The sequence below is a fragment of the Lissotriton vulgaris genome, chromosome 12 (assembly GCF_964263255.1).
Source record: "Lissotriton vulgaris chromosome 12, aLisVul1.2, whole genome shotgun sequence".
Classification (NCBI taxonomy): domain Eukaryota; kingdom Metazoa; phylum Chordata; class Amphibia; order Caudata; family Salamandridae; genus Lissotriton; species Lissotriton vulgaris.
This window is the reverse complement of record NC_141700.1, coordinates 187585581-187610379: the sequence shown is the minus strand read 5'-3', so window position 1 is coordinate 187610379 and position 24799 is coordinate 187585581. Positions and strand designations below refer to the sequence as shown.

Sequence of the window (24799 nt, the reverse complement as noted above, 5' to 3'; positions counted from 1 at the left end):
AAGGGGTGGTGATGGACGGAGCATCTGAATCAATCAAACACTCACACCCTGTCAAAAGATCTGGGTTTAATCCATCACCGCTCTTTAGCCCACTCTGCCACCTCAGTTCAGACACGGCTATATGCAAATCAGTCTGACCCTATGCCTCATGGGAACAGTCCAGCCCGAACTGCCAAGCCATGTCTTCCCTGGACCGGAAACAAGCTTCCGAGAACCGGTTTCTGGCATTCCAGCCGTCTTCAGCCCGGCTTGCTTGAATCCAGTGGCAAAGTGAGCAAGGGACTCACGTCTGAGCATACCCTGCCACACTTATGGCGGCCAAAAGCGGTACAAAAAGGGTTGGTGATGGACGGAGCATCTGAATCAATCAAACACTCACACCCAGTCAAAAGATCTGGGTTTATTCCATCACCGTTCTTTAGCCCACTCTGCCACCCCAGTTCAGACACGTCTATATGCAAATCAGTCTGACCCTGTGCCTTATAGGAACAGTCCAGCCCGAACTGCCAAGCCATATCTTCCCTGGACTGGAAACAAGCTTCCGAGGACCGGTTTCTGGCATTTGAGACGTCTTCAGCCCGGCTTGCTTGAATCCAGTGGCAAAGTGAGCAAGGGACTCACGTCTGAGCATACCCTGCCACACTTATGGCGGCCAAAAGCGGTACAAAAAGGGGTGGTGATGGACGGAGCATCTTAATCAATCAAACACTCACACCCAGTCAAAAGATCTGGGTTTAATCCATCACCGTTCTTTAGCCCACACTGCCACCCCAGTTCAGACACGGCTAAATGCAAATCAGTCTGACCCTGTGCCTCATGGGAACAGTCCAGCACGAACTGCCAAGCCATGTCTTCCCTGGACCGAAATCAAGCTTCCGAGGACCGGTTTCTGGCACTCCAGCCGTCTTCAGCCCGGCTTGCTTGAATCCAGTGGCAAAGAGAGTAAGGGACTCACGTCTGAGCATACCCGGCCAAACTTATGGCGGCCAAAAGCAGTACAAAAAGGGGTGGTGATGGACGGAGCATCTGAATCAATCAAACACTCACACCCAGTCAAAAGATCTGGGTTTAATCCATCACCATTCTTTAGCCCACTCTGCCATCCCAGTTCAGACACGGCTATATGCAAATCAGTCTGACCCTGTGCCTCATGGGAACAGTCCAGCCCGAACTGCCAAACCATGTCTTCCCTGGACCGAAACAAGCTTCAGAGGACCGTTTTCTGGCATTCCAGCCATCTTCAGGTGTTTGGGCGCTGGGGCGAGCGGGTGTGCGGGGAAAGGATTCAGTTGCAATTGAACTAATTGCCGCATATGTTTTCCCCCCATTCTTTTGGCAGCATCCGGGTGATTGTGTCTAAGGGCTCCAGCAGTTGTCACGAGGCTTGTTCCGAGGGGGCCGATTCCAGGTGGTTTGGGCGGGAGACCGGTGTTTGGTGCACACGCGGCGCACTTGATCTTTACTGTGGCGCGTAAGCTGGGGCTGATTAGAGCAATCGATCCGGCACTGAAGGGCAAAGCGAGCGAGTTTGCGAACCTTCTGGGTATTTAGTTATTGCTCTTGCTGTGCCATGTTATTTGGGGTTTTCAGCACAGCCTTGCTTGTGTGAGACGCGCTTTTCCGATCGACCGCAATCGTGATAGGGCACGCCAGGAATTCTATTGGTCTGTTGTCGGGGACTCGCGGTGTACTCGTGGTGATTTGAGGCGAATTTGCCACGCACCGGGTGCTACAGCTTGCTAAGCCATGTCTTCCCTGGACCGAAAACAAGCTTCCGAGGACCGGTTTCTGGCACTCCAGCCGTCTTCAGCCAGGCTTGCTTGAATCCAGTGGCAAAGTGAGTAAGGGACTCACGTCTAAGCATACCCGGCCAAACTTATGGCGGCCAAAAGCGGTACAAAAAGGGGTGGTGATGGACGGAGCATCTGAATCAATCAAACACTCACACCTAGTCAAAAGATCTGGGTTTAATCCATCACCATTCTTTAACCCACTCTGCCATCCCAGTTCAGACACGGCTATATGCAAATCAGTCTGACCCTGTGCCTCATGGGAACAGTCCAGCCCGAACTGCCAAACCATGTCTTCCCTGGACCGAAACAAGCTTCAGAGGACCGTTTTCTGGCATTCCAGCCGTCTTCAGCCCGGCTTGCTTGAATCCAGTGGCAAAGTGAGCAAGTGAGCAAGGGACTCACGTCTGAGCATACCCTGCCACACTTATGGCGGCCAAAAACGTACAAAAAGGGGTGGTGATGGACGGAGCATCTGAATCAATCAAACACTCACAGAACATTGATTTGCAGGGGGGAACGGGAGGCCCGCTTACATACTCCTGAGGCCAGCACTGAGGGGAGAGACGGTAAGCTCTCCGCAGGGAAAATGGGGACACAGGCTGGGGAGGCACACAAGCCTCCTTGGCAGCCTGGTGGTAGAGGGGTGGGACCCTGGATATGACGGACAAGGATTGTGGGCTGGGGGCTCACCGCTCAAGGACGCAGGTGGGTTGCGCCTTGCGTTGTTCTCAGTTTGGAGATGCGAGCCAGAGGGCCCCTTGGTGCTGGAGGAAGTAGTTATTGCATAACTGGTGGTTATGAACAGTTATCATACTTGTACATATTAAAAAATGTAAACATTTGAATTTTAATAACGATCTTGTCATGTTTCTGAAAGTTTTGAAAGATTAAACAAGGCCGTTTTTTACCCACACTCTTAGACTGGCTAGTTGTTTGTGGGATAGCATGAGGTTGGGGTGGGGAACATGATGGGGGGTCTGGGCTCTATGAAAAGCACAAGATCTCTAACCCTGCTCGCAGGGCCGGTCACTCCACGCACCGCGCAGCCCCCCCGTGAGTGCGCCCAACTGTTCACCGCTGCTGCCCGAGTTAGCCGCTTACCTTGATAAGTTTGTAGTACTCCTACCATATTTTGCTTTTCCTTCCGTGCCCAGTAATTGTGTAATTGTGCCACTGCTTTGTATTCTGTGCCCCCTCGCCGCCCTTCGCGACTGTCCTTTTTTGTTAAATTTGTAGTACTCCTACTGTAGTTTGCTTTTCTTTCTGTGCCCTGTAATTGTGTAATTGTGCCACTGCTTTGTATTCTGTGCCCCCTTACCGCCCTTCGTGGCCGTCTTTCTCCCGCTCTGTGACCCCTCAGCTGCCCACCGCTGCTCCCCTGTGGCCCTGCCTCTTCTTCTCCTCTGTGCCCTCTCCCCCTCCGATTCGCCGCCCCGCTTCCGCCTCCCAGCTGCTCCTCTCTCCCACTTGGCCATTTATGGCAAGGACCGCGAGGTGGTGAGCTGTGACCTCTGACCCTGCTCGCAGGGCCGGTCACTCCACGCACTGCGTGGCCCCCCCGTGAGTGCGCCCAACTGTTCACCACTGCTGCACGAGTTCGCCGCTTCCCTTGATAAGTTTGTAGTACTCCTACTGTATTTTGCTTTTCCGTCTGTGCCCAGTAATTGTGTAATTGTGCCACTGCTTTGTATTCTATGCCCCCTCGCCGCCCTTCGCGACCGTCCTTTTTTGTTAAATTTGTAGTACTCCTACTGTAGTTTGCTTTTCTTTCTGTGAACTGTAATTGTGTAATTGTGCCACTGCTTTGTATTCTGTGCCCCCTCGCCGCCCTTTGTGCCCGTCTTTCTCCCGCTCTGTGACCCCCTCAGCTCCCCGCCACTGCTCCCCTGTGGCCCCGCCCCTTCTTCTCCTCTGTGCCCTCTCCCCCCTCCGATTCGCCACCCCGCTCCGGCCTCCCAGCTGCTCCTCCCTCCCACGTCGCCATTTATGGCGAGGACCACACGTACGTGCAGCGGCTACGCGCAGCGGGCACGCCGATTGCGTGCCAAAGGCAAGCCCGTCTACGCCCGTCCGTGCCTGGACCGCGCCCAGCACCTGGACCCCTGGCCCCTGATGATGTCAGCCCACACGACGGGCTTACGAGGCCGTCACCCTCCATGCTCTCAACACCGGCCGGAACCCCGCCTGCTACCAAGCTACCCCGAAACGCACCCACGGACCCTTCACCTGCCAAGCCTGCAAGTTCACCTGCCTCTGAACCTGCACCGCACCCGCCAACCCAGACACCAGCAACAATCACATCAAGTGCATCCTGCTCAACACCCGCTCCATCCACAGACATGCCGTCGAACTCTGGAACCTCCTTGACACAACATCACCAGACGTCGCCTTCCTCACGGAAACCTGGATGAACTCCTCCTCAGCGCCCGACATCGTCATAGCCATTCCGGATGGATACAAGATCACCCGGTGGGACCGCGTCAACCAAACCGGAGGAGGCATCGCCATCATCCACAAAAACACCATACGAATCACGACCAACTCCGACGACACCCTCACCGCCACCGAGCACCTTCACTTCCAGATACACATCGACCCCAAGACCACCCTCAGAGGCACTCTCATCTACAGACCCCCGGGACCACACTCACAATTCAGCGAAGCCATCGCAGACTTCGTCAGCCAGCACGCCCTGACCTCCTCAGACTACATCCTCCTAGGGGACCTCAACTTCCACCTGGAGAACAACAATGATAGCAACACCATCGCCCTACTGGAAAACCTCGCCAACCTGGGACTCAAGAAACTGGTGAACGCCCCCACCCACTACGCCGGCCACACGCTCGACCCCGCCTTCTCCTCCAGCAAGCATGTCTCCTTCAGCCACTCCACCGGACTACACTGGACAGATCACAGCTGCGTCCACTTCGACTTCAGGAGAACCACAACCCACCACCACCCTCAGCAGCCCCCCCTGAAGAAACTGGAGCAAAAGAACCGCAGACCAGCTCCCCACCTCCCTCAGCCAGAACCCTCCCACCAACACAACGGACCCCAACGAAGCAGCCCGCAACCTCACACAGTGGCTCACTAACTGCGAAAATGACCTTGCACCGCTGAAAACTCCTCCCATCTTGCTCCTCCCCTGTCCTGCCAAAGTCATCGAGAAGACTGTCAACAAACAACTCGCCGCCTTCCTCGAGACAAATGGATCCCTCGACACCTCGCGGTCTGGCTTCCGAGCAAACCACAGCACCAAGACCGCCCTCATCGCAGCTACCGACGAAATCAGATCCCTGCTCGACAACGGGGTAACAGCTGCCCTCGTCTTCCTGGATCTCTCAGCAGCATTCAACACTGTATCCCACCGCACATTAATACAGCGCCTCAGCAACACCGGAATCCAAGGGAAGGCCCTGGAGTGGATCATCTCGTTCCTCTCCGGAAGAACCCAGACAGTCCACCTCCCCCTTCTGATCCGCGGCCTCAGAGGTTATATGTGGCGTATCCCAAATATCCTCGCTCAGCCCCACCCTCTTCAACGTCTACATGAGCCCCTTCGCAGCCATCGCACACCAACACAACATTAACATCATTTCCTACCCTGACGACACCCAGCTGATCCTCTCCTTCACCAATGACCCCGCCACCGCTAAAGCCGGCCTCCAGGAAGGAATGAAAGACGTCGCGGAGTGGATGAAGACCAGCCGACTGAAACTGAACTGAGACAAGACAGAAGTTCTCATCCTGGAATCATCCACGGACCATGCACGCAACCTGGGCTTCATCCTGGACTCCTCCCTTACGATGACCAAACAAGCGTCTCGGCATCCTGCTTCAATACCCTGCGCATGCTCCGGAAGATCTTCCGGTGGATCCCCACCGAAACCAGGAAGACGGTCACCCAGGCCCTCGTCACCAGCTGACTGGACTACGGGAACACCCTCTACGCTGGAACCACAGCCAAACTCCAGAAAAGACTCCAGCGCATACAGAACGCGTCTGCACGACTCATCTTGGACATCCCCTGACACAGCCACATCTCTGCCCATCTGAGAGATCTGCACTGGCTCCCCGTCAGCAAGAGGATCACGTTCAGACTCCTCACCCATGCACACAAGGCTCTCCATGACATTGGCACCAAATACCTCAACGACCGCCCTACATTCTACACACCCACCCGCCAGCTCCGTTCCACCAGCCTCGCCCTCGCCACCATCCCACGAATTCGCAGAGCCACCGCCGGAGGAAGATCCTTCTCCTACCTGGCGGCCAAGACGTGGAACTCCCTCCCCACCCACCTACGGCTGACCCAAGACCATCTCTCCTTCAGGAAACAACTCAAGAGCTGGCGATTCGAGCAGTAGCGGAACCCCCCCTCCCAGCGCCTTGAGACCCTAGTGGGTGAGTAGCGCGCTATACAAATATGCTTGATTGATTGATTGAAGAGCTCGACAAGCGCGCCCTTAGTGCCCGACCTCCCGCCCCCCGCCACACCCTCATAGTCGGTCCAGTAGCCAGGTTGGCTACTGGACAGAAAGTCCTTCAGGGTCATGAATGACGCACTTCCGGCGGGAGCTGCAGTAGTTGAGGGCGGAGCCAAGGGGGCTATTTAGCCCCAGGTGCACAACTGCTCGCCCTCTTTCCCCTGCGCTGGACACCTGACCAGGGCTATCGTTTGGATCTCCCACCCACCCATCCCTTAAATGAGTGGTTCTAGGATGGGTTGAGAGGGCGATTGGCGGAAAAGAGGCCACAGAACATTGATTTGCCGGGGGGTAAGGGGAGGCCCAAAAGCAGCTAAGAGGTCTTTTAGTATTCCAGAATTACTAGGCGCACTTCCTGGGTGGCCGCAAGGTGATATGTTAAATCGATAGTCAGTATAGGCAATGAGGCGAGTGGTAACACCTCTAAACCGCTCCAAGAAGGACCAGCAAGCTGATCCACACAATTAGAAAAAACAACTATGCCCCTGCACTATAAACAGTCAATCAGTAAATAGTAATGGTATAAGTTTGTTATAGAAAGCAATGAAGGTATCAGGACAACTCTAAACATTAAGTAACTCTCCGAGAATGAGTAAATATGAATCGAGATACATAGGTGGATAAACAGTCTTTTCTTGGTGTAGTCACTTCTGTTTATTGTTCCATTTAAAAAGCCAACACGTGTTTCATCGCAGGGAACAAACTGCGAATCTTCAGGGCTTAATTGAAACATCTATTGGACTAGATAAATTCCACCCGGATGTCTAATCCTCAATCCTGTTGTGATAATGAGTTTAGGGGAGATGGCCGGTCAGTGTGTAGACTCTGTTGAGTGTCCTCGTAGGGAAAAGAAAGTTCGTATTTACAAATGCCCAGTCCGGGCGTTACGTGGAAATCTGAATTTGGAATTCCAAATTTATGTTCTGGTTGTATGATATCTCGTTACTTTCAGAGTCATTTGAAAACCGGGAGGAGAACAGGTTCGTGGATTGGCGGGTGCGCCGTTTAGTCCACGTCGTAAGTGCACCTTATCTGTGTCGATCTCCCTCTCTAATTTCCCGGCGTTCTCGATACACGGCGCCGGGAAATTAGAGGGAAATCATCACGGTGGCCACGGACGGAGGAGGAAGCACAACGAGGCTGGGGGTTAATTGGACTCCTATAATACCCTTCGATCTAGTGCTGGCCCATGAGGCACTGTTCCTCATCATAAGGAGCATACTACATGAGTATCTCACTACATAGTTAGGGATGTGTATTGAAATATAAAATATATATACATACACATGGATCCCTTTTTTCACCTTTTTGTAATTAGACCCATAGTGGGGACACACTAGTGAGTGACAGGGGGATCTTTCACCCCGGTCCTGACGAAGGGGCATGTCGCCCCGAAACATGTCGCCCCACACAGGAAAGTAAGCTCATAAACCCGCTTACCCTTTCCGACACCACTTTTTTTTAGCAATACCAGCCAGTGTTTATTAAATAGTTTTTGTATCACTAGGCTAGGTATTTTTTAACATCACTTGTCTATCACCCCTGACCCCACTGACACTCACTCCATTCACTCACATAGCACCCACAATTTAAAAAGGTGCTCCAGCGTAGTCGTTTGTCGCAGCACTGCCCCGTCCGGCAGCCGGGCGGGAAGACCCCGATGATGAAGCATGACACCAAGGGCCCTTTTGGTGTGTGAGGGGTATTTTAACCATATGTGTGTATTCCAAGGTCAACAGGATACACACTAACCCCCCCTTTTTTTTGAGGTGGACCTTGTTGATTCCAGTTACTTGTGCAAGAGGAGGATGTGTCCACCTCGGTGCCACATAGCACCACCTCTTCCTCCCCCCTTTGATTTCCTGACACTTTGATCTCTCTCCACCCGAGCTGTGTTGTACAGCTGGGTGGAGTTGAGGTACAGGCTCCTAGAACCTGAGCGAGCATTAAACAAGACCACTGAGGTCAATTATGGCACTGCTTTCATGAGAGCAGCATCTTGATTGGCATCCAGGAGCTACGCAGTATGCAGGGGCCCTGAGCAGAAGACTCCCAAGACAACGGCCGGTAGCCCAGCAGCAGGCAAGTGTTAATTTTTTTTTTATGTATTATTTTCCCCCTACCTGTCCCACCTTCCCTTTCCTCCACCCCACCACTTGTTATGAAAGGGAGCCACGCCTGTGGTGATGACTCTTAAAGTGCATTGGAGCCTTCTGCCCAGGTCCTAGTGCCAGTGCTCGTTTCATAAAATGGATAATGTGTATTGGAAACCCCAATAGGCAAAGACAATAACCTAGTGGTACTCAATGTACAGCCCGGGGCCGCTGGCAGCCCAGCAAACCTTTACTTACAGCTTGCAGACATTTCTCTGGAAAAATTTAAAAACAGCAGCCTAGAGAATTACAGCTACTCGAATTCTGTTTCTTTCCTGTTACTGCAGCTACCAGGCAACATTATTTGGTGATTTTTGGCTTTTTGTCTACAGGTAGTTCAGCTTGTTATATGAGCAGGGCTGCCCTGCCGATAAAACAAGTTGAAATGACAATAGATACAACCCAGTATCAGAAAACAAAGAAAACAATGCTGAGGGATACATTTGTTTGTACTCTTCTAGTTGTGGGCTTTCTTCCTATAGCCAATTAAGCTTGTGCTGTCATTAAAGCATGTCTGCTCATCAGTGAAAGCTGAGTTGAGTGGACTGTGGAAGGGCATGGAAAAAGTATGTGAACTGTGAATAGAGGAATAACGATTAGTGAGTGTGAGCAGGTCCATTCCAGTCTTTTTATTTGCAGTCTGCTACCTGCAATCTTCTTTATTTTATTATAAATTCTTGACTACAGGCAAGAGAGTGCAAAGATATGTCCTGCTGTGGGTGAACTTCTCACACATGGCTATGGCAAACCTGGGAGTTTGGGGGCAGTCAGTTAGCTTCATGTGAACTTTGCTGGCATCATTTTACTGCTGGGTATGTTGCAGGCACTGCATGTGGATATGTTGCTGGTACTGCATGCAACAATTATAATGCTTGAATGTAAATTAATATACTACTGAAGGTAATACTTTTTGCTTCTATGGCTGTTTCTCTGCTTGGGGGTCAATAAATGTTATGATGAGGTGAAATGTCAAGTGTAGGCACAATGCAACATGGAAATGGTACACATAAACAGGCTGAAAACTGGAAAATATGGAAATGCATTGTTTAGGTGGAAAAGCTCAGTTTTGTCTCTACAGTCGTCAGATGTCTGTGTGTACCTGGAGGGTCACTGTCTTAAATCCTGGTTGTTGCACTTTGGCAAAGTGATGCATATTTATAAAGCTATTGGATTGCATCTTGTGACAGTAAGCACTGTGAATATATTGTTTATAAATATTTTACCCACAGGATAACAGTGGCTAAAAATTTTTACAAATGTATAGGATACATGTAGTTTAGCCTATAGCCTGTAGGTTGCTGTAAAATGTGTAAAAAGATTTGAAAGAATGCATTTTCTCAAAATCTTTTGAAAAGAAGTGGGTTTCTTTTCCGTCCCCATAAATCCCCACTCCACTCTGTCGAGGGGGATTGCTGCATCATCGATGTGACAATCGGTACACCACACACTGTATTTTTTGGCACTTGAGAAAATGTTTTTGCGTACCCATGTCTTTGACCCCCTTAAAAGTCCCTAGTATATGGCAAAGTGGCACCCAGGGCATGGGTGTTAAAGGGGTCACCAGGTCTTGAAACACTGTTTATGCCACCCTGAGTGACCCAAGTAAATTGATGACAGCATGCCCGCCATTGCAGACAGCAGGAGCAGTGCAAACTGCTCGAACTCGACTTTGCCCTTACCATGTAGGGCAGTTAATGCACTATTTTCTATATATGCCAGTCACTCCTAAGGAAGGCCTCCTGAGCCCAAGAGGCAGGGTTCATTTTATTAAAGGTGAGGACATATCAGTGCACGTTAATATGCCCTGGAGTGCCCTTTACCATTAAAAGCAGCTATAAGTGATAAACGGTCCATAGGAGAAAATGAGCTGGCACCCGGGCAAAATTGAGGTAGACAGCTCCATTATGGTACCACCAAATTATGACATGTTTGGTATCAAGCAATGTGCCCCATCAGACCTGTCACGTATCTCGTGTTAAGGACGATGTGACATACACTCAGGTGTCTACCTTAGAGGTTATCAATGCCTTTCCTGTGGTCTGTCTGCATGTTTGCAGCTGCTGCTGCCAAGACAGGAATCTGACCCCCTGCCAGGTCGTGTGATCTCTCCCAGTACTCAGAAAAATGGCCTGGATGGGAAGGAGGTTACACTTCCCTCCCTGACAGGATGGCTAGTGCAGTGGCTCAAGAAGGTGGCGAGATTAAAACCCTTCACTGCCTGAGATATGCAACCAGGCTATCTCATCAAAGGAGGAAACAACCTGCCCCCAGGCACATTTGCACATGAGTATGCAAGAAAATTAGGTAATCCTGAGGTGTACACCCCAGAAGGCTAGCCACACCTTTCGGGTAGGCTACCTGGTCTGTACAGCCTAGAAATGTCCTGCCATTTTAAAAAGTGGCAGAATAGAGGGTTCTGGGCATAAAAGGTGACACACATACCCTTCTGTGGTCACTTCAGGAGCCATTTAGCCACTAGGGTTAGTAGCTCATTGGCCACTTGCACCCCCACCCTAAGTCCCCAAATTCTAAGATTCAAGGGCCACCCCAACACACAAAGCTCAGTTCTCATCTGACTTGCAACAAAGAGGAGACCCATGTCTCCGACAACAGGAGCTGCACAAATCAATGGTGTGATGCTCTGCACTTGTGGCAACCTTCCTGGAGCTGCATGACTGTGGCTCGTCCTGAACCAAAGCTAATTTTCCAGACGTAGGGACCCCTTTGAGAGCCAAAGGCAACTCCAGATTACACTTGACTAGTGGCACTAGTCCAATGTACACCGCAGGTAAAAATAACTTACCAGAACCACAGAATCGCTGGCCATAGGGGCGCTAGGAGGGGTTGCCAAAAGTAGATGGCCTAGGGCATTATGGAAAACCAGCAAGTTTCCCACCATGCACTGCACAGCAAGTTTCAGGTGACTACCATTTTCCTGGGACATTTGGACGTAGAAATAACTTTCTGCTGAGCTTACCGCTGCCACGGCTTTTTGGTGTACAGCACTTTTACTTGAGACTGCACCTCAAGGGAGCCTTGCAAAATCTTCATCCAATGTCAAGAGTGGCTTTGTTGTCGACTTTTTGCGCCCATTTCCTCCCCAGCACCATGTAACCAGTAAATCCAGCTCCCCCACGGCTCCCACTTCAGCATCAAGGACAGCCAGTACAACTCTGCACCCGGGCTTCTCAAACTAACTGTAGTGCCTCGGTCTCGAGACATGCAGCACCTTTACCCTCCTTGGGTTCTATGCAACTCGACCTGCAAGTTACCGATTGTCACTTGTGGTTTTTTCCATTCACTGCAATCGTAAAGTTTTGCAGTATTGTTTTGCACTGATTTAATTTTGCTTCAGATATACGTATCCAATTAACTTCATTTTGGTATCTGAATTTATATAAAATGCTGCTTTATTTTTATAAATTGGGGTCAGATTTCTTTCAAGTAGTGTCAATTACTAATCATCTGTGTTGGTACTCTGAAATGCTTAACACATGTTCCTCTAGTAAAGCAGGACTGCTCTATGGCACTCTACCAGGACAGAGCTATGGATTTATTATTGTGAATCCAAGGACCATTCTTGGGTATTGTGAGAGCATTGCATGTTGAAGCCTAACCAGCATCACCACATAATACTCCACCTTCCTACAATTACTATATATGATTAAAACAGCCAGATTAATTAACAACTCCCAACATATACTCGAAAGCACAATTTAGCTGAGTAGTCAGTGAAAAGAAGAGTGGAACTTGTTTTGGAAGCTTGTCTGTACCTAAAGCAGTATTGACTCTGTATCAGCATTGCATTTAGTTGTAGTTACTTCACAACAAAACACTAAAAATTGGATCACACTTGCTTATTTTCCTTAATTGCAAAAGTATTAGAATGCTAATAAAGTGACATCTTAACAAATAAAATGATATACTTTCTACACACCCACCGGCGGATTCCCTGATTAATATTCAAAAAGTATGTGTGTGCCATCAGATTTAGTCAAAGTAGATGTGCATTTGTTTCTCTTCAAATTAAAAGTAGTTTACCCGAGAGGATGTGTTAAGTCCCATGTCATTATCAGCTGCCTTTTGCTGTGCTTGGCAGCATAACCCAGTGTCCAGTCTCACGCCATAGTTTTATTATCAATTTCACACTGAAGTACATATTTGGGTATGTGAGTAAAAAAAGAGAGAACATCCTTTTTTGGTTCTTGTACAAAATAGTAATTACTGCATGAATCTTCTTTGGCAGAGGCCCAGACATAACATTAATAATATTGCTGGTTGTAAATGTGATTTAATATGTTAAGTGGGGGGTGGAGTGCAAATAAGCTTAAATAAACAGTATGGACTGATTTTATTTGCTAATATTGAAAACATATGATTACAATACATTGTATCCTCGTAGTTCTCATGGTAATAAGTGTCTGTTATCTTCCAAAGATTTTAAAATTTCTGTATGTAAATTGCAGGTAGACAAGTCACTCTGTATGCCTTATTTTCTTTCTATCTCACTCTTTCCCTTTCTTTCTCTCATTCAGGGGCATACCAGCAAGGCCAGGCGATAATTATCGTTGTTGTCACTGGTGCTAAATCAGCAAAACACTCGATAGCGTGTCTTTGCTTATAAGGCGATGAAATTATCACCGCTTTTTGCCCGAAAACGGATTAAATTACCTTGTGATACTTGTATTTATTGAACTTAATATTCTACTTTAGATCATGAACTATTTTAACACAAAGAACTACCTTTCAATGATAGAGGGAAAGAGGATATGTCCACGCTGTGGTTGAACTGTGCAATGTGTAATCAAGAACCCTGGGTTCAAATACCAGCTTCTCCACTTGGCTAAAATGTGTGCTTCTATGCAAGCCTGCTCACATTGCTGTGCCTCCTTTTGATTGATATCAAAATCTGAGAGCACCTTGAATGAATTCATTTCAGGATGAACTCTATATAGCAATCTGACTAGTGGATGGTTTAAGAGACAATAATCTTGCCCCACATACATCAACAATATAGCCTTGCATGACACTATTTAAGACAATTACCAATGATGTAGTATGCATGTGAACAAGGCCAGTGTTGTGGCTGAAACGCATCATGGTGGAATATTGTGCAAAAAAAATCTTTAGGCAAGGAATTGGTGTCTGCACCTGGTCCATAAGGATTGTACTGAAGCGACCGGGAGTGGAGATAACAATATTGGTTATACATTTAGTGCAATTGAGAAACCTAGGTCCCTGATGCTTTCTCATGGCAGTGTCGAAAAAGAATGAAGAAAAGGGCCTCCAGTACCGAAAGGGCGAGGGGCGAGTTAGCAGTCATCAGGGGCAGCCAGGCAGGTAAGTGGCTATCAGGTACACTTTCCCATTATGAAACCTCTCCCGCTGCCCCTGACAATTGTCCAGGTGACCCCACCGATCCCGCAGCCACCAATGGTTGCTGACAGCTGGGGACCGCAAAATTCAAAACAGGACAACCATTGGCCACTGCGCCTAACTGGCCCGATCCGGACTGCACCTATCTCCGGGCCTGCAATCATGTGCCTTGGCCCCTTGTCCAATGTACTAAATTGAAGTGAATAAATACCTTCTTTTTAATTTGAAAGAGACGTTTTCGTTGATCTTTTGTATGCCAAATCTTTTGATGGCTCAGTTTGTGCCTTGGCTCAGAGATCCAAGCCAAACGCCTGCTTCGAATCTGTCTTGGCTCATTATATTAATCTCATGCCTTGTACACTTCTACAAGCGCAGATGACATACATATCCCTAGCTCAGATTATCTAATATTTTGCCAGTGTTATATATTTGCAATGATAAAGCAGTGAAAAAATTCTCGTTTGCCCCGCTCTCTTGGTTAAAATGCTTTTTGTTGTACCAGCCAGTCGTACCAATGATCATTCTGTACTGGTCAAGTGGTGCAAGTTTTAGTACAAACTTGCAGTACAGTAGTTTAAAGTTTATATAATGTTGTGCTTAACACATAAAAACAGAGAGAGTCCACTGCCTATTTGGGAAGGCTGTAATCTAACACAGCAAAAGTACAGACAACAGCACTGGAAAAACCAGTAGATCTGAGTATAAAGTTCCAAAGAATGACTCATTCACACTTTAAATACACACAAGAAACAATACCAGGATTATATTGAGGCTGCCTTGCCCTCATTGATGTCCCTATAGATGTTTCCACTAAGGATAGCTGCTGTAGAGTAGTCTCTCGTGCAATCCCTGCAAGCACTCAACTGAAGGCAGAGGATCTCCCCAAACAGTAAAGAGCAGGAGGTAAGAAAGAAAAGTTCCACTGTTCTGAACCAAGACATGACTGACAAAGCCTTTAGCCAAAGGCTGGAAGAGGCTGGTCGAAGAAACCCAGTGGAAGAAAGGTGGGACCTAAATCAAACTCTAAATCTGCTGTAAGTAGTCAATCAGGTTGACAACTGAGCTGTCTGTCAAACTCCAGACCTAAAAACTCTTAATCAAATGAAACTCATAAATTCACTGACAAATATTGCAAATATCAACGAAGACAGAGCGTGGACACAACTTTAATCTGTTAAAGAAACAACATGACTTACCAAACCCAAGCATGTAGATATGGCCACTGAAGAGCTGGTATAGCTTCTTATAAATCCATGGTAGAAACAGGGTTCGATTTCTTGCTGATGAGACCGGATCCCATCCTTTCCTGCTATCTGGATATGAAAGCCTTCGCTTAATATGACCGAAGGTTTCAGTTCTAAGTGCAGGTCCTGTCCAAATGCTGAAACTCGGTAGTGCAAAGAACTGTCTGAACTGGGCGCTGATCGCTTCTTTCTGCTGTTATGTAAAACTTCATGTGAAATGTATGTTCCGCTGGCATCCACTTCAACAGGTGTCACAAATACATAATCTGTAAAGATAAAATGCCAGCTATGAACATTCCACGCCATGACACATCTGTATAATACCTAGCAGTTCACACTGTGATAGACAAGAGCCCTTTTCTATGTGCTAACTTTGCTGTAAAGTAATCAAAGGCCTGTGGCTAGAGACATATCCACTTTTTGTTGCTTTGGAGATGTGCAATGCCGCAAGTTGTTACCATCCAGGATGCCAAAACGAGAAGAGCAAAAGGGAAAGCTGGACGCTTTTGAGGTCCTTGTGCCACTGTACTGTTTCCAGACTCAAGAGAGACCGCATTTGCAACTCATCACTTCCACGCACTGTAGCAGAGACCTGGAAGAAGTTGCTTCTTGTGTGAAGTGTCTGTAAAATAGCAATATCCAGCCCTGGTCCAGGGAGCCCCGGGCAGTATTGGATCCCATCACCATGCCAAGCCGAATTTGCACTTCTTCTTAACGGGGCAGCATGCTTCCATTGTTATATACATTTGTTTCGGTTTTCAGCGTCAGTGATACAGGTAGCTCCAAAATAAATTTCCCGTGTTTTTTTATACTCCCTTGATGTGCTTCGATTATTAGAATAGTAGACACATTCTTAGATATGATGAGATATGTATGAGAATACATCTGATTGTGTGTGATTTCATTTGAACTGTTGTAGGTCACATTGGCCAATTCATCTCGGCTTCTACAGTTCCAATCATCATCTTCCACTAAAGACTGGTTCTCATCAATTAAGCAATCATAAGACTTACATAGTGAATTCAGTGATTTGTTCAGGGATAAGAAATCTTCAAAGTTCTTCAAGAATCAACCACCTGTTTTTCTTAGAGGCCCTGTGTAGGTACCTTCACAAAGGTGGCTCTGGCCTGCGCTTGAACACTGGGATATCTCATTGGCCAGGTGACTCAGAATACCAACAAGTGTTCAAACTAAAAACAACAATTTCTAAAGTGGTCTTGTGCCATCTGTGCAGATCATCAGCTCTTTTCAGATTGTGCAGAACACCAGCTCAATCCAGATTGGCAACAATTTAACTTCCAGATGGCAACAGCTTTTAGATCAGTAACAAGCTTGTCGGATTTCAATGCATGAGCCAGAGCGATAGTCCTCAGTGCTTTGCCATATTACTGATTGCTTTTTCCTTCCACTGTCCATATGCAATTATTCTCTAAATAATCTCTTACAAGGGCACTGCGTGATTGACTCTTAGATCAATCTCTAATTATAGAACATAGATTTCAATGTTCTTTTCAATAATATACTGAAAAAAGCTGTATATAAAATCATATTTATTATAAAGTCTTTTTTCTATAACACTTCATGTCACATACTTACCACTTCAAAGCATTGTAAATAACTATAGTTTCTATTACACAATTAAATGCTACCCAAATTACTTCCAGCAGAAGGATGACAGCCAGTATTTGTGACTTTGGTGTATCCCAGCAATTGTGTTCTCTGAAAAGCTTTTTAAAGGGCCGTGCCTCATATGAAAAACTATAAATTGTATTGCAATTGCATTTTATTGTAATTGCATTTCTACTCCCAACGAGGTGTTAAAGCACTTTATGTCAGGGAGCACACCGCTCTGGACCTCAAGGTTAGTTCCTAACTCAGTGGTTATTTTTGCAGATTTGCTCATTAGTCTTATGGAAAATGTTGTATTTTTCTTGCAAAATTAGTGTACACGCCTTTGTATGTAAGCATATAAGCCAATACCAGTGTGGCTGAGTACAAATTGTGGGCTCACAAAAAAAGTGCAGGGCGGTGCAGTGCCATAATGATGGCTGAAGGTACTATACAAATGTTTATTACAAATCATACACAAGAATGTGAAATGTAAGTGCTATAAATATTATCATCAAGGTACAATGTTTTTGTGACTCAGGACCACACATACAGAAAATCAATGCCAATGCCACATATGAAGTAAAATGTTGGAAGATCATACTCCTGCCAAAACCATGCACCAGAATTAACCCTGAAGTTGGGGTTTTGTATGGATTCAAGAGGCACAGACTGATGGTGGATACTCCACCTGCCAGACAAAAACAAGAATTGTCAGTGTCAATAGGTTTCTCCTTTGAAACCCACTGGCTTTGCTTGTGCTTTTTGGCAAATCTACGTCGTATCTTTAATAAGTGAAGCTTTTTTGACGATGCTGTCGATAGTGGTAAAAAAATTGCATTGATAACGCCACTGCTGGTGCTATTATCATCAATTATGCACGCCCATGCGTCACCACTCATGCACATGCCTACAGAATAATGCTGCCATGATTTCCTTTATATTTTACTAACTGTTCCAAGATATTGATGGTCATATCATTCTGGAGGCTTAAGCATGCTTCACCACGGTTATATGATGGAACAACGAGTTTTACGGCCCTGCATTCCTAAACCACGTGGTCTGAATAACAACTGTGTCTTAACCATGCATTGCTGTACCACGCATGCCTTTACCCTTAATTTTTGTGGTAAAGGCATGCATGGTAAAGGGGTATGTATGAATAAGGTCGCCACTCCCTCCCCACTGCCCTAGGGTACAATTTCCCCCACCCCCCAGCTGCCCTGAGGTGCAAATAGCCCTACTCTCTCACAGCCCCTACGCTGTGGCCTACCCCTGCCCTAATGCCTTAAAGCCTGTCCCTTATAACTGTCCTTTAACATGACCCTGGCCAGCCCTGGCCCAGCCCTAAAAACTGCCTGTCTTCGCTAGGCCCTAAAAACTACCCTGACTACTCAATCTCCTCCCTCTGCTCTGAGTACTAATACCCTAATCCCCAATTTAAAAACCTACCTCAACACTCCCCCAGCCCTAAAAACTACTCTGACCCCCAGCCCTAATAAACTACCCCTGACACCCCCAACCCTGAAAATTAGCCCCACCCCTAGCCCTGAAAACTAGCCCCAATCTCCCCAGCCTTGAAAACTACCAATAGTACCTCCAACCCCCAGCCCTATAAACTACCTCCAACCCCCAGGTCAAAAAACAACCTCCACCCCCCCCCCCTGTCTTGAAGACTGATCCTGATTCCCCCAGCCCAAAAAACTACCGAAACCCACCCCCAGCCCAGAAAACTACCCCGACACCCCCAGCCCAAAACAACCCCCTGACCAACCCCCAGCCTACAAAAGTACTCCCGACCCCCAGCCCACAAAAGTACCCCGCCCCACTCAAAACAACCCGACCCAACCCCAGCCCACAAATCAACCCGACCCTCTAGCCCCACTTAAAATAACCTCGACCCATCCCCCAGTCCACAAAACAACCCCCAACACCCCATCCCACCAAAGTACCCTGACTCACCTCCCAGCCTCACTTACCTCACCACAATTTCTTCCTGCTTCCGTCGGTGTGCAAGCCCTACCGCGCATTGCCTTAATCATGCTCATGCATGGTTAAAAGGCATATGTGTGGTTAAGGCATGCGTAGTAGGGCTTGCAGAGTTGGAACACTCATGGGTCAGACCGCGGTATTCCAACTGTTACCCTTCACCACCTATACAGGCACCGCCAGACAACCATTTTCCTTTAGATTTTATTGACCAATCGAAGATGGCGGGAGTCACTTAGATCGCTCAATAAAAAAATTAAATTGTAAGAGTGTAAAAGTGCTTCTGCAGTTGGTCTGCACCAATTTACTGCTTGGGCCTCCAAAAAAATATACATTTTTAAAAAACTGCTGGGATAAGGAAGCAACTGTGAAGCAGGTGGGGGAGTGAGTTGTGGGAAACTAAAGGGAGTGAATTGTGGGCATGAGGGAGACAGCAACACCATGGTGTGAGGGGAGAAGCACATGAGGAAGAAAGAAACATGGGGCAGGGAAAGTAGAAAATGATGGAGACGACAATACAGAGTGCAGGGTGGCAAAGCACTCAGAGAAAGCAGCCAAGAGGGAGAGAGCAAACACAGAGTACGGGTGGGTATTTTGGGTGGGGGATATCTAAGATAGAGTTGTAAAACACACATGCACTCTGAGTACTTAACCAGAAAGTAAAAAGTAGCTCATAAAAGGTGAGGAGTGGAATGACATGTCCGTCAATCAAGAGAATGGTAAAGAGGCTATGATCCATGGGAGAGACATGCACAAGGGGGACATGGAAAGTCAACAAATAAGAATGAAGGAAATTAGAGAGACAATAAAGTAGGGTGACCAGGCATCCCGGATTTGCCCTGACAGTCCCGGGTTTTCACCAGCTGTCCCGGCTGATTTAAGTAAATTTGGCTCATGTTCCAGTTTTTACAGGGGAGCAACTGAAACCAGTAAGAGGCACTTATTGGGTGTTCTAAAGTTGTGCTAGTTAGCAACTGTTATAAGTAAGCAATTTAATTAACAAGTACGATGCTGGTTTTAGAAATTACATTTTATTTATTGTCTTAGTGCTTCGTCTGTGTTCCTATGTTGATAAAAGTTATCATTCTGCGCAGCACCATTGATGTAAAATTGTAGTCCTTCTTCTATTTTTGCAAAATGTCCCTGTTTTTGGTTCTTAAGATCTGGTCACCCTACAATAAAGCCAACCAATGGTAAGCAATGGGTAGGATGTAATCCCCTGTAAATTCTTAGAAAGCCTACAATAGGTCTTTTGCACCAAGACAGCTTGCACTGTCTGGCTGTCTCTACCCAAAAAGAGGAAGAGGCTTGGCTGCTACTGCAGACGAAGTCTCATGTGATCATTCCAGGCAGAATTACTGCCCGGTAAACTCAATTCCAGTGTTCCAGCACCTAGGGCAAACTGACAGCAGGAACACTGGCCAATAAGAATCAACCAGAGTAGAATCCTATATGGAAATTTCGCTCCACCTGACTCATAATCATAGAGTTTTGGCTTGCAATCATAGAGTGCATCTGTGTGTGCAGACCCGGAACGAGCTTCCGGCAGACATTAGACACGCCCCATTCCTGAACACCTTCAGGAAGACCCTCAAGACCTGGCTCTTCAGCTAAACAGATCTGTGGACCCCACCCCCCCTTCAGCACTTTGAGACCCTCACAGGTGAGTAGCGCGCTTACAATTCCCTGATTGATTGATTGTGCACAGATCATGTACATGCAGGGGCGTAGCTTGGCCAGTAAGACTGGTGGGTGGGGGTGAGGGGGGTGAACTTCAGATTTTCCGACAATCACGCTAGGATGTCATTTTAATTATTATAGGAGAAGCAGCACTTGAGAGGGGCTTAAGGGCCAATGGAAAGGGAAAAGAGTGCTCCTTGTGAGTGGTACTTAAAATACAGTATTTTGTAAAATACACGTTTTAAGACCCTCAAAACAGAAGTGTGTGTGTTTTTGTCTGAGTAAGTATTTAACATCCCCAGGTGAAATCCGACAAACACCTTCCCATACCAGACTGAAAGCTCCTGTACCCAACTATTTACTAAATAATGCATTTATTAGGGGGTGTAACACCACAACCATCCTCCCCAGCTGAAGCCCACGCCCCTGTGCTCATGAGAATTATAACACAATTTAACTCCATGTTTTTGATGTATGTTGCATGTACGTTTACAACTCGAGGCACACAACATGATTTGTCCAGAATTGCCCTTGTTTCGGTCTTGTACCGAAATCCACCTCGGACCCCGTGTTAAGAGGTCCGCAGCTTTGCTAACAAACCACCCAGTCATTAAAAAAAACATGTCAAAACTATGTTGCAGGCAAGATTGTCTATATCTTATGATGTACGAGTGGCCGTGTCACGTGCCCTCAGAACAAGTGCTGAACAGAACGCAGATTCTAAATTGTGTAAATATGTGGCTGGGTGCATGAATGCAGAACGTCAAATATACCTAGACTTTGTATTGGAAATCGGGACTTTTACTTAGAAGCAGCACAAAGGCAGTGTTTCAAGGAATTCCTTCTGCTGTCATGGCGTTGTGCTCCTTCGGATTTCAAAGCAGTGTTTGAGGTACGTGTTGTCTGCTCTCTGGTGACCCCCGCTGAGAGGGGCAGATAAGCTGAGCTGTGAAGTTTCCCACAGCCATTCACGTCAAGGCGTTTGTCATCACGGCGAGGCCTAATGGCTTTCCCACCTCGAGCAGTAATTGCTGTCAAATGGGAAGGTGTTTTGTTTCCAGGGAGAAGCTGATACTGTAATTGTGGCTTTATTGCTCCAACTCAAACCTACTAAAGAGGAGATTTGTCCAATCGCACGCCCCCCTAAGCCACATTAAAGGCTCACCGCGCGAGGGGTTTACCAGATGTTGGTGTCAAGTTACTGGCACCTCCAATAGCAGACATTAAAATGCAAATGGCCAGCATTCAAAATAAGAGGTGCTACATAGAGGACTTTTAAATTAACAGTGGACCCACAGCTTCATCTCCAAACATTGGGACAGATAATCGGTTATAAGTGGCAAAGAAGGTGTGTTGTGTGTATTTGCGGTGTAGTGTTTATATATGTAGCGCTCTTTACCCCTTAATGAGGCGCTAAACCGCTTTCATTTGCGGCTGGAGTTTGTTCAATGTGGTTAATTCGCGGTTTCTGGATAAGATGGTGGAGCCTTAAAGGGGGTATAACAGCGAGATCACTTTCCGGCGTGGGAAAAAAATCCAGATTTGACAAAAAATAGAATCTGAATAACTCTCCGTTTTTAGCCCCATCACAGACCTTAAACTCGAGTGCAAGTAAAGCGTTGGCAGCCCCGAACAACTGCGCGTTATATCAATAAAGCATCATTGAATTGAACTGTGGTAAACTCGAAGACCCACCTCTTATCAATTCCTCCTATTTTCATTTCTGTCACTCAAACATTTCTTCAGATAATATTAGCCATCTACTAAGCGGGATGTATGCGGGGATATGCCATACACATGCACTAACTAGAACACCTATGAAATGATGTGTATATTATGTTAAGTGCGAGGGCGGGCAGAGCCAGCACGTGGCATTCACAGGCGAATGCCCTTCTTTCTTTTGTCTGTGGCAATATGGCTAGAGTGGTAAAGTGAAGTGCAATCTAAAGGGCAGCTCAATTAGGAGACCTACAGATTGATGGGTGGGTGGGTGGGTGGGTGGGTGATGGATGGACGGACAGGAGGGCGGATGTATAGATGATACATATTTAACCATAACCAGAGCACAAGGAGTTAAAGCCAAGTAGTAATATGAAATCATAATAACTAGTCTCTATGAGCATAGTCCCAATTTGTTTCTTCTTTAAACTGAATCTAGAGTGGAATATCTAAGCCAATAGGCAGTGCTTTTTTCAAGACGGTTAAGGAGTGCTGTGGTAATAATATGACATTTGTCCTGCAAATCACTACCCAATTAGCCCAAGTGAATGAACGCAGCTCTTGGCAAATCCCGGTCCATTCCTCCTTTCATCCAGTGCCTGCTCTGTGTGGAGAAATTCTGCAGCCCGTTCCCAAACCCTACAATTCCCAACTTGAAATAAACCCCACTTAAAGCGGAGGAATGTCTGCGCTGTTCGGCAGCAGATGTTGCGAACGCCATCAATCTTCCGGTCGTGAAGAGGTTTGCATCCGAGCCAATGATAAATCGCCGCGCCGCAGATGACTGGAAAGAACACATCAAGGGCTTTCCACTCTGCTGCGTGGTGTAAATCAAGGCCAGGGACTCTCGGACCTCATGGGCAGCAGACAGCTGCTTCAGGGGGAATCCCTCGCCGAACATGCCAGCCGGCAGCCTCTGTGCCCGTCCCCCTGCACTGGAACTGCCCTCAGCAGAAACACCTGGCCGCCCAGCCTGGCCAGCCTTTCTTTCTAACGAACAAGCATGCATCGCTCCTCACACAGTTTAACAGCATTTTAACACTCATCCATATTCATAACATTCGCGTCATTCTTTTCTGTGGAAACTTTTCACCCACGTTGTCCACGCTGGGCTCACCTGTACGCGGCTGCACGCGCGAGCATTTACGCGCGTTGCAGCGGCTTTACGCGTGCGTGGTGATGTCTTAAAAGCTTGCGTCTGATCTCCACTTCTACAATGCGTTGTTATAGCACGCGCATACAATGGAATAACGTAATACGCACCGTGGTTCAATCCACTGCTGCTGCCATCGCTCGTTAAAGCTGCTGTAAACGACGCGTAACACAGACAGCACATCTGGAGGCTCTGAAAGAGAACAGACAGCATTTGCAGTGAGACGCTTCACCATCAAGCTGACAAGCCAGCTGCGAACATCACACCTTGTCCGTAACGAGCGAGTAAAAAATATATGCCTCAACCTGCCTTCACAAAACTCCCAAGCCACAGGACCGTCAAGTGCTGCATCGAGCTGCCGTGAGGAACCGTCACAAGCGAAGTCCACACCAGCAGCAGGAGGTAATCCATGCTCTCCTGTCCGAGAGCGGTGTTACCTGCAGCTCGGCAGACACAGAAAGTGTGCACGCGCCGTCGGCATTGTCACGAGTGCGCCAAGTGATAGTGATGGGGTACTCGGTCTCCTCTTTTTGCACCACCAGCATGCACGGGGAGGCCTCGGTCTCCAGCAGACACAGGCATATGCAGCAGGTTTGCAGGTGAGCAGGCAGCAGGCGCACTGCTAGGTGACTATCTCCGCCAGGACAGGCAGCGTGCGGATACTGCAGCCCAGCTGCTTGCAGGAGAGGGGGGCGCACACTGAGACGGGAGGGGCTCGAGTTTCAGGCAAGCTCACTGACAGAATGTGGAAGGAGGGGGCATGCTGTTTGTAGGTGGAGAGAAAGGAAGGGAGGACGTGTAGATAATTGCACATGAAAAGGGGAGGGGGCTGGGTGGTGGTTTTGCAGAAAGGGAGCATATTGTCGTGCACTGTTTGCAGTTTGTCGGAAATTACATAGAGTCAAAAGCCTCTGGCAGAAAGTAAAACACAGTTTCAACAGATGGGAGCCCGAAGAGTGGCTTTTGTCATCACATTGTCCTACGGACATGCATGGATTATTTGCAGTTGCTATCATACTGCATGCAAGGAATTATAAAAGGAGGTGTGTATTTAGCATAAATATGGAACGAGTAAAAAAATATTTATTAGCATTTTTTTCTTTACAGCTTGCACCCTTTACTTGGACGAACAAGTGAACTGTGACTTTCAATCGAAACGAGAGAAATAAAACAGATTCTTATAAAATACGCATTGACAGCATTCAGAGAGAGCCATTTTCCATGAATTCATAGAGTTGATTGCTTCTTCGGTATTAGATAACACGCTGGGGATGAAGTATATTTTTAGGGGGGGATGACCCACAGCAATGAACAAACATTAAAGCAGTGCTATATAGGTGCATTATTTACAAAATACTGGTTGCAACACTAAAAATCAACCCCCAGAATATCATGGTATAAGAAAATCCAGGCCAGAACATTGAAAGGTAAGTATATATAGGGAAGTATACATTTACTATTCCTGAATCCACATCTACATACCTTGAAGATGTATGCATCGCATAGGTAGATATATGTGGACTAAGGTATAGAAACTCTATACTTTTAGATTTGTTGCTTTTTTCCTCAATACTCCATGCCTTTGATATTCAGGTGC

General features: G+C 47.2%; 1 protein-coding gene across 1 annotated transcript in view; it reads right to left on the bottom strand.

Annotated features, from left to right (window-relative positions):
* Positions 1-23873, bottom strand: part of ADAMTS18 (ADAM metallopeptidase with thrombospondin type 1 motif 18) — a 340132-nt gene extending 316259 nt beyond the window's left edge. Inside the window, exons 1-3 of the mRNA XM_086947715.1 lie at positions 23512-23873; positions 23313-23394; positions 15006-15319 (exon numbers count right to left, since the gene is read on the bottom strand). Of these exons, the coding sequence (XP_086803841.1) occupies positions 15006-15319; positions 23313-23394; positions 23512-23613 (498 nt within the window). The 5' untranslated portion in view covers positions 23614-23873. The remainder of the gene's footprint in view (positions 1-15005; positions 15320-23312; positions 23395-23511) is intronic.
* Positions 23874-24799: the final 926 nt, after the last annotated feature.